Raw genomic sequence first — 10813 nt, 5'->3', positions numbered from 1 at the left:
TAAAGCTTTTTTTTCCCCTTTGAACCACCACTGGAAATCCATGAAAGAGCATAAAGGGCACAACAACCGACCAGGTGGAAGGCACACTTGTAATTGAAGGTTATTTCAGGAGCTGCAAATACTGTATGCTTATCAATTGCATTGGATTTAGCAACCAGAGTTTCTCTTTCCCAACCATAGACCTTTTTCTGTAGGGCTCATTTTTTTTTCCCTAATCAAGCATATATATCATTACCGTAAGAAAAACAAGATATAAGAGAAGGGGCGGGGTTTCTCAACAAACACCCCATTACAATAATCACATTGCAAAAGTAAATAAAAAAAAAAAAAAAAAAAAGAAGAGTTTTGGGACAAAAAACTTGGTCACCAGTACCCATACCCTACAAAGAGGACACTGTCTTAAATAGCAATTTTTTTTTATTTATTTATTTTTTTATAGTTTGCATAGCTGTACGAACTATGATGTCACTGCTGGAGGCGGTAGATGTTAAAGGTGCACTGCAGTTTGTTGTCTTGAGATGTTTCTTGACGAGATCCATATTCCCTACCTCAAGACCAACAATTAGGAAAAGTAAAAAACATAGTAGGAAGACTGACATTGAATGACTTGGACTGTGGCTGACCGAGTTTTGCCTATGACGGCGTGTGGAGACCATGCGCCGGTGATTGTGAAATGGGGTGGGTTAGATCTAAAAGATATTGAGGTGATGACACTACTAGTATGACGTGTGTAGCCGTTAGATGCATTATGGCAAGGTGGCGCATGGTTGGCACGAGGTGCACAAGTTGTGCATGAGGGTCACGCGCGGAGATTTTTCCTGCAGTTCCACTTCGTCCTAGTAGATCGGTGGCTGGGAGGTTGCGTGGTGGGGGCATGTAGGTAGTCGGTCGCCAGAGTGCGGTAGGTCTGGACAAAACTAAACGGTACATCCTATAGGGCTCATTCAAAAGACCATTTTCTGGTGATTAAGCTATCATGTCTTTTTATTTTTTATTTTTTCCTCTTCTCTTCTTTGCTATTAAACCATATATCATGTTAAACCATAAAGTGTTCCATTTTGTGTGACATGAATTATCATCTTTTAATGAAATATTAAATTAAGAAATAAAAGGTTAAAAAAACCTCACAATTAATATTACACTTCTGCTATATACAGTCGAGTTATGCAGCCGGTGTGCAGTCTGGAAGCCACGTCAGATTTTAAAAAAATAAAAAAAAATAAAAAAAAGTCTATAGCAGAAGAATAGGAAAAGAAGCCCCCAGAAACCAAAAGAAGAATTGATTGAAGAAAGTAAACAGAGCTTGGTTTTCGTCTTCCCACTCATGCTGCGTCTGGGTCTTGCGTGTAATGGTTCGTCAGCTTCATGTGTAATGGCTGAAAGAAGAACTGAAGAAAAAACAGAGCTCGACATCATATGGGTCTTCGTGTTCCCGCTCGTATGGCATCTGTTTCTTTTGGTTGCGTGCAATGGTTTCATGTGTAATGGTTGCCCAGTTGTTGTCTTCCTGCTCATATGATCTGGGGAATTGCTACCGACATTGCTTCTGAGTTTTCATGTTAATCGTGGGTCTCCATTTTCGTGGGTATTTTCTGTGGGTCTTCTTTGTGTGGATTTTCTCCGTGTGGGTCTTCTCCGTGGGTCTTCCACTTCCCTCTAGAACTTTCCCCTTCTCTCCATCGCCCCAACACTACCTTCCCCTGCGGATGCACCTATAAATCACCGAAGCACCTGACCTTTTTTCTTAGAGAAATTTGATCAATTCCATTTCAAAAGTTATCCAAAAACTTGTCTAGCATTTCGTGTTTCAGTGACGAAACCAGCCAACTTAGAAGAGAGAGATGGATCTCAAAATCATGGGTATGGATTCTCCACTGTTCACCACCCTGTAGCAGATGATGGACCTGGCCGATGACACCGAAAAGTCGTCCTTCAACACTCCTACATGCACCTACATGCGCAACGCCAAGGCCATGGCTACCACTCCAGCCGATGTCAAGGAGTACCCAAGCTCCTACGTGTTCATCATTGACATGCCGGAGCTCAAGTCCGGGGATATCAAGGTCCAGGTAAAGGAAGACAATGTGCTCGTGATAAGCGGCGAGAGGAGATGGGAGGAGGAAAAAGAGGGAGCCAAGTATGTGAGGATGGAGAGGAGGGTCGGCAACTTCATGAGGAAGTTTGTGCTGCCTGAGAATGCCAACACATATGCTATCTCTGTGGTTTGCTAGGATGTATGTTACCAGATAATTATCAAAGCCGACTAGAACAGAGGTTATGGTCTCCATATGGTTGTTACCAAATCAAACGAGACACGATGACTACCATTACTACAAATCTGATTTGGGGATCGCAGGAGAGAGAGAGAGAGAGAGAGAGAGAGAGAGAGAGAGAGAGAGAGAGAGAGAGAGAGAGAGAGAGAGGTGGAATCGCTTTTGTGGGAGACGAACCTGAGGTCGCGGTGGAATCATCTTCAACTTAGTGTGGGAGTCAGTTTTTTCGTGAGGAAGAAATGCAGAGAGTGAGGGAATTGAGGAGAGGGAAACTAAGGGGAAGTGCGGCGTGGTTTTGATTTGTAAACGAAATGATGCGTTTTGCTTGTTCCACATTAGCAGCCGTTTGCGAGCCATTTACGTAAGGCAACTGTATTCAGCGTTTTTGTTAATATTAATGGATATTCTTTATTTATATCTAAATGATGCCAAGGTCCTTTAGACCAATTGACAACACCTTGGTTTCTTACTAAGAGAACCAAGGCTTGAATCCCCCATCCCCCATGTATAAAAAAAAAAAAAAAAAAAAAATCTAAATGAAGATATGTTAATAATAAGGAAAAACAATTCCTAGGGGTTGACTCAACTGGTAAAATCCTTGGTCTTGGTGGTATGTGCTCTTCAGGTCTAAGGTTCAAATCCTCTTGGGTGCAAACAATTTCTAGGGCCATTGGATTGGGGAACTTTTCCTTAAATTACTTAAAGTGAATTTATGAGAAACTCCTTGCCGATGACCTGTTCATCTTTGAGATTAGTTGAGACTTTGTTCTCGGACCTCTGCTGCCAATAAAAAAAATAATAAGCCAAACAAAAAGGGAAGCAGAGACAATAATAAAATCTTATTATCATATTCTAGGATTAGATATCGACATTTTTGTTCTCGAACTTCTAGAAATAGATACAAAGTTTGATAGATAGATATATCCAAAAAGGGAGTATTATGTTATTCATGATCCAATTATGGACAAATGAAAGTAGACAGGAGAATGGCTATAACTTGCCTTCCTTTAATATTTATTTACAGAAATCTAAAAAGTTTCAAATTGACTAATTGAGAGGCTAGTATAGACATTTGAAAAAGAAAATGATTTATACCGTTTCAGAGTGTGCAAGTTTCGCACAGTCTCTTCGAAAAAAATGGACAAATTTAAAGTTTACATTAAAAAATTATTTTTTTATAATAGGTTTTATTTTATTTTTTAAATGAAAGTGCGCAGAGCTTGCAAATATGGGCTAATTATTGTAGTAAAAATATATATGGGCTATTTAGAATATAGACAACATAATAATATTGTTTTCCTATTTTATGATACAATATAGTTAAAAATTGTTTATATAATTACTCTTTTTTAATGAAAGTGCATCCTTTTTTTGGAAGAACCATACTTTTCTTTTCATTATATACTCGGCTCAATACATTCTTTTTCCTTTACAATTAAATGTTCTATCTGTTGTGGTCCTTCTATCCAACATATTTCCCTATCCCCCTTTACAACCAATTTTGCTAAAGTATGTGCTACTTCATTCCCCTACCTATGTATAAAAGCTGAAGTCCATCTTGAATTCAACTTTAATCTTGTCTTGAGATATTAAACCGCTTGACCCTTGCTCGATTCATCTGCTGCTTCAGACAGTCTCCACAGCGCATGGCATTCAGCTAAAAAAAGGAGAAGTCACATACCTCATTTGGGAGCTCATAACAGCCAAAATTTCCCCTTCATGATTTCTGGCAATTATTCCTTGTCCTATCTTCTGATTCTTCATGTCCAAAGCTGCATCAAAGTTGATTTTGTATTTGTTTCCTTAGGGCTTCTTCCATTTTTGCTCTCTTTTATAAGTAGCATCCATTCTCAGCTCATCATTCACTATATTATTAGCCTCCTGATAAGCTTATAGGCCTGCTATTGCCCCTTGCACTACCCTCCCTGGGCTTGAAAATTTATTCTCAAATATAAAAGTGTTTCTTCTCCCCCATATTTTATTCATAATCACCACTACTAACTCCAAATTATCCTTTGTGAGGCATCATACATCTCCACCCATAATTGCTTAAAATCCCTCCCATCTACTTGCCACTTATGCACTTGAATCCCTTTTTCTGCCCATACATCCCCTGTAGTTGGACAAATAGTACATGGGACACTGTCTCCTCTTCACTTGAGCACAACAGACACATAGGGTTCTCAACCACAGTAACGCCCCGATCCCGGAGAGTTAGCTCTTGTAACCTAAATCCAACTTCCATAACATATTTAAATACTCCAATATTCTAAAAAAGTACAAATCCATTTATTCAAAATCTGAAAATCATAAACCTACTCAATAAGACTCTCCAATAAACTTGTACCCTCAGACACTTATTCCACTACGATCATCGCACCTTGCTAAAACTTCATACTTTTGTTCTCCAGCTGAACCATCAAAATTATCTGAAAAATATTTGAAGATAAGGGGTGAGTTATCAACAACTTAGTGAGCAGAGAACATATACCAGTGTGTAAACATGAGCATTTATTGATATCATAATGCAGAACAAAACATTTTCATTTTCAGAGTGCGGAAGCAAAACATGTTATCAAAATATCAGAGCAAAAATTCAGAAATAATTTCATTCAAAAATATCATTTGGCATAGCATAAATGATGATGATGATCATCATCAGAACAGAAGCCATGTATACCTCTGTGGTAGTGTTGTGCATCTGCGGATAGCCAAGCAGAACATAAATCACTCTGTCACCAAGGTGTGCACTCAAAACAGAGACGACTACTATAACCTGTGGCAGAGCCGTATCCACTATTATAACCTGTGATTGGGCCGTATCCACTATTATTACTCGTGATTGGGCCGTATCAACTATTGTAACTCGTAGTTGGGCTGTATCCACTATTATTACCCGTGGTTGGGCCGTATCCACTATTGTAATCGTAGTTGGGCCGTATCCACTATTATTACCCGTGGTTGGGCCGTATCCACTATTATAACCTATGGCAGGGCCGTAACTGAACAGAACGGAAACATAATCAAATTCAAAATCAAAGAGTCATGCCAAAGGTTTTTCAGAAATCACATATCCAAACAGAGTATTGAACAAAATCATACCATCCTCGTAATCAAAGCAGATCCGTAGCATATTTACATAATTATGCACAAGTTTTCATATTCGCTCTTTTTGCATAGGTTAGAAATAGAATATTAAAAATAAACTCATGTCTACACCGGTTATGACAAAAATGCTTTCTCTTTCATCAGAGTTCAATGAGTAATGACGAACAAATAACTAAGGTTATTTACACATTTGTTTTCAAACACATAATGCACATTTTCATAAATCAACCTCAGTTCATGTTTATTTTATGCAAAGTCTAGCATAGGAATCCCGCTTACCTGAACTTCTTACCTTATCAAAATTTCTCCATAGCAGTACTGAACAAAAATCAATCGTCACTTATAAAATAATCACGTAGTTCTCGTAAATTTTCAATCAATCACGTATTTCAATATTTAAGCCTAAGCTTCTAAAATAACCCATTTTAATTCCTCAAAACCTAAAATATCTCTTAACTCTAAAATACCATAACTTTCTAAATTCATCCGTGTCTACTTAATAACTCCGACTAAATCATTAAATCCTAACTTATTCACTAGTGTATTCAAACTACAACATTTAATACTAGATCATATAATTATACCAAAATATTTTAAATTAAACAACAACCAAAATTTAATAACTAGATCATATCTAAAGTGTTTAAAAATAAAATTACATCATTATCGTTTACTTTTGAAAGAAATCTTTACTTAATAACAATTTAAATTGCTTAAAAGATTTCTGTAAGCATAAATAAAATAGAGTCCACTAATACATATTAAAAGTTTAAAACACACTAATGCAGCTTGTACTTAAAGGGTAATAATGTAACTTCATCTCAATTAATATATGCTTGACTAGCTACACGGTAAGCTTCAGTAGAAAATTTGTTATTTGAAAACATGCTCATAATACGTGAAGTAAGGTTTGCGTGGCAGAGGCTCATTGTGAGGGAAGGGAACGTGTGACGGTACAGGGAGTTGGCTGAGTTCGGTGGTGGTGAGTGCGGCGACAGGGCACTGGGTGAGAGAGAAAATGATGAGAGAGAGGAATATAATGTGAGAGAAGAAGAGACAACGGCTTACGGCTTACGGGTTACGGTGAGCAGTCATGACAATGGGTGGCGGCTTCCGTCGCTGGCAGCGTTTGAAAAATATCCTGAGGAGCACAAACAAGGGCCCGTGCGGTGGAGGTGTGGAGGAAACAGGGCTGTCGGCGTGGAAGTGGCTTGCTCTGTTTTTGGGAGTAAAAAACAGGGGCTTCTTTGGTGTGGAAGTGGTATGGTTTTACGGTTGTCGTGTGGTGCAACCTTGGTGGTTGAAGGGAGGGATGCACCGCAGTGACTAGGTGGTGCGATTGGGTGGCCTGTGGCCGAGCTGGGGGGTGTTGCGCTACTGGGCCTCGTGCAGGAAGGATGTTTCTGATGGCAAATGACTGCTGCTGTCGTTCTTCCACAGTGGTTGAACGTGGAGGATTTTTACCTTGCACAGTGATTGAGAGGGATGAGACTATGACGTGGTGGTGGTGGTGGTTATGTTGTGATATAGTCTGAGTATGGGCTGGGCAATGCTAATATACGGTGGTTTCCGTCGAGCAGGAGATGTGGTTTGTGCATTTCGGGTTGGGGTGCGAGGCAACTTGTCGTTTGTGGGACTTGGTGGCTATGGAAGAAAAACCAAAATATCAGAGGGTGGATACTGGGTTGTGTGCGTGAGTTTGGTGCTAGCTAAACGTGGAGGCGTGGGGAGCTAATCATGCGGCAGCCCTAGCTTGGGGAAGGAGACGACAACCCTATTCTGGGTTTTCTTCATGCACGAAGGATGTGTATATATAGGTGATTGAAAGACCAAAAATAAAACCCTAGAGAGGAGAGAAAGTGGCGTGCATGCATAGGCATAAAACGGACGTGAAACCGTGAAGAATGTGGAGTCTGAAGTAAGGTAACGCGGGCTTGGGCTTTTTCAGTGAATTAAAGGCCTCGGCTCAATCTCTACAAATAATACAATTTATCTTAGAAAAATATCTCGACCCTTAAATTTTTTTTTTAACCTAAATATCAAACTCACAAAAAATCATGATACACAAAAACAGAAATTTTAGGCCCGTAATCTATTTTAAAAAAACAATTTGAAGACTCAAATGGGTTTTTCGCACATAAAAATCCAAACTTTTTTTGAAAATAACTTGGCACTGGACTCGGGTGTTACAACCACTCTCTATATACAAATTTCCCCTTATAGGTAGATTATTGCTCACTGCTTTCCAAAGGAATTGTTAACAAACCCCTGTTATATCAAGTTCCCAAATTTGTTTCCAATGTTTCTGCTCCCTTTTCCCTTCTGAAGGCTCTCCCTCTTTCTCATTCAGTCTCAACATCTCACTATAATATGCACTCCGTACTGTAACTTTCCCACGTCTAGTCAAACCCCTAAAACGTTTATCCTCACCTCCCAGTCTGCTTCTTGGAATAGAGCAGATTACTTCTACTTCTTCCCTTCGAAAAATACTGTTAATATGCTCAACTTTCCATTCTCTTTTTTCTTCATCAATGAGCTCACTTACTCGAGATTCTGCATTCAACAAGCTGAAAGGAGATTGCTCACAAAAAGTCACAGGAGTTGGCAACCATTTCTGACCCCATATTTTTATCTCCTTTCCATTCCCCACCCTCCACCTTAGCCCTCTCATCACCACCTCCTTAGCTGACCAGACACTTCTCCATATCAGTGAGGGTGCACTTCCAACATTTGACTTTGCAAAAGAGATAGATTTATAGTATTTTTCTTTAAAAATAGTAGCAACTAAGGCATTAGGGTACTGCATTAGTCTTCACGCTTGTTTAGCCAACATTGCCTTATTAAACAATTCCATATTTCTAAATCCCATCCCTCCCATAGCTTTTGAATAGCTCATTTTATCCAAACACCACCAATGTATACCCTTCTCATTTTGTTTATTCCTCCACCAAAATCTCAAAAACATAGCCTCCAAATCTTTACAAAGCTTCTTTGGGAGTCTGAACACACTCGTTGAGTATGTTGGTATGGCCAACAACACTACCTTAATAAGCACCTCTTTCCCAGTTTTAGAAAGAAAAGATTTTTTTCCAGTTCTGTATCATTTTCCACACCCTCTCTTTTATACTACTAAAGATATTATACTTTGCCCTCCCAACCACTGCTGGTAATCCCAGGTATTTTTCATAATTCTCACAAGACACTGCCCCAACTTCATTAACAATCTGCCTCTTTATAGCACTGCTTGTATTCTAGCTAAACAAAATTGATGTCTTTTGTTTATTTAATGTTTTCCCTGAGGCCTTTTCATATCTGCCCAGAATTTCTTGCATATGTTTCCATTCCTCATGCCTTGCTCTATTGAATATAACACAATCATCAGCAAACATCAAATGGTTTACACTTGTACCCTCTTTGCCATAGCCACACCCCTTATTTCTCCCCTCATTTCTGCTTCTTTGAAAAGCTGGCGTAAACCTTCAGCACAAATAATAAAATGGTAAGGAGAAAGGGGACCCCTTGCCTTCCCTGGCATCTCATTAATCTGCACTGAGTACTTCACTGAGCTTACACATTCCAAAATCAGCTTGGTTATTTTCAGTCCAAAGCCTAGCCTTCTTAGCATTGCCCCAAAAAAAGGCTATTCAACTCTGTCATAGGCATTGGACATATCTAACTTGATTGCCATACTACCTTTGCCTTCCTTCTTTCATGTCTTCATATAATGCAGTAGTTCATAAGCAATCATAATGTTATCCGTGATAAGCCTTCCTGGGATGAAGGCACTCTGATTAGTAGCAATGATCTCATTTAGCACCCCCATCCAATTTGTTAGCACTTTAGAAATTAGCTTATAGATAACATTACATAAGCTGATTGGGCGATAATCCTTCACAGAAGTTGGTTCCTTGACCTTTGAGATTAAGGCTAAATGAGTATGATTAATACTTCCCTGTATCTCCCTCTTCTTTCAGAAACTCAATAACTGCCTTGCATGTCTCCTTGCCTACAGTCTCCCAGTGACTTTTATAAAAATCAGCCTTAAACTCGTATGAACCAGGTGATTTGAGTGCTATCATTTGCTTCAGTGCCCTTTCCACCTCCTCCACTTTGAAATCCTTCTCTAGCATACCCCTCATTTCATCAGAAATTTTCATCTCCACAGACCCAAGTCATTCTTCTAGCTGATCTGCCGTTGGCTTTGAGAAAGTATAAACTTCTGCAAAATATTTTCTAAAAGTGATTGCAGTCTGTTCTTTATCAGTTACTACCCTTCTACTTCGGTCTTGAATCCTCACAATTGCGTTCTTCCTCATTCTTTGGTTAGCACATGCATGATAAAACTTCATGTTCCTGCCCCCTTTTTTAAGCTAGTGTTTTTTTGCCAACTTCCATTTCAAATTCTCTTGATCTAGGAGCACTTCAATTTCCTTCTGTCTTCTTTTGATTTCCAGCATCTGCCCAGGTCCTTCTTCTTCTTGAAAAATTTTATTTTTTCTGTTTTATCTCTTATAACCTTATCTTTCTCCCTCCTTATGCCTCTATTCCACCCATTGAGTGCACATCTACACCCAAATAACAGAATTTGAAGCCTTTTCATCGAATTCTCTTCATTATTTCCCTTGCACCATTCCTTCTTTATTACCTCCTTGCACCCCTCTTCCATCTCCCAACTCAACTCATATTTGAAGATATTTTATCTACAACCCCCTAGCTCCTGTCTGCTCCTACTACAATTCAGAAGTAAAGGATTGCGATCAGAACACATGGTCACCATAACTTCATTTTTTACTTCAGGAAATATACTTAACTAGGCTTGATTTGCAACAACATGATCAAGCCTTTCTCTTATAAAAGTATTATCCTGGTGCCCATTGCAGCAGGTGAATTTATTTTCCATCCACCCTAAATCAGATAAATTTCCCTCCAACTCCCTTCTAAATTGGTCCATTTGTTCCTCACCCCTCTGTCTTCCACCTTGATTTTCTCCTTGACATACAATCTCATTGAAGTCCCTCAGTACACACCAACTCATACCATCCTCAGGTTTAAAGGAAGCCAACAGATCCCACGCTTCTTTTCTTTTACTTGCATCTGGGTGTCCTTAAAACCCTGTTAACAACCATTTTGAGTCATTTCCCTTTACCCACAAACATTTATATGCCTCTATGAGTAATTGATTACCTCAACATTCTTCTCTTTTGTCCACATCAAAATTAGACCACCACTTAACCCTACTGGATCCACCACTAAACACCCCACAAACCCCAATCTCCTTCTCAGGAAACTAGCCATACTCCCCTTAATTTTTGTCTCCATTAGAAACAATACATCGGGCAACTTCTCCTTCACTATCAAGCAAAGGGCCTGAACTGTCCGGGGGTTCTGATTGAGCTGACTTATTGCATATTTTATATATCTAGAACCATTAT

General features: G+C 39.1%; 1 protein-coding gene across 1 annotated transcript; it reads left to right on the top strand.

The window, feature by feature from the left end:
- The first annotated feature begins 1636 nt into the window (after positions 1-1636).
- Positions 1637-2314, top strand: LOC121244647 (17.1 kDa class II heat shock protein-like). The gene has a single exon (XM_041142809.1). It carries the CDS (start codon positions 1896-1898, stop codon positions 2229-2231), a length of 336 nt encoding a protein of 111 aa, XP_040998743.1. The 5' UTR covers positions 1637-1895; the 3' UTR covers positions 2232-2314.
- The last annotated feature ends 8499 nt before the right edge of the window (positions 2315-10813 follow it).

This window comes from Juglans microcarpa x Juglans regia, chromosome 8S (genome assembly GCF_004785595.1).
Source record: "Juglans microcarpa x Juglans regia isolate MS1-56 chromosome 8S, Jm3101_v1.0, whole genome shotgun sequence".
In the NCBI taxonomy this organism is placed as follows: Eukaryota; Viridiplantae; Streptophyta; class Magnoliopsida; order Fagales; family Juglandaceae; genus Juglans; species Juglans microcarpa x Juglans regia.
This window is presented reverse-complemented; position numbering and strand designations above follow the sequence as displayed.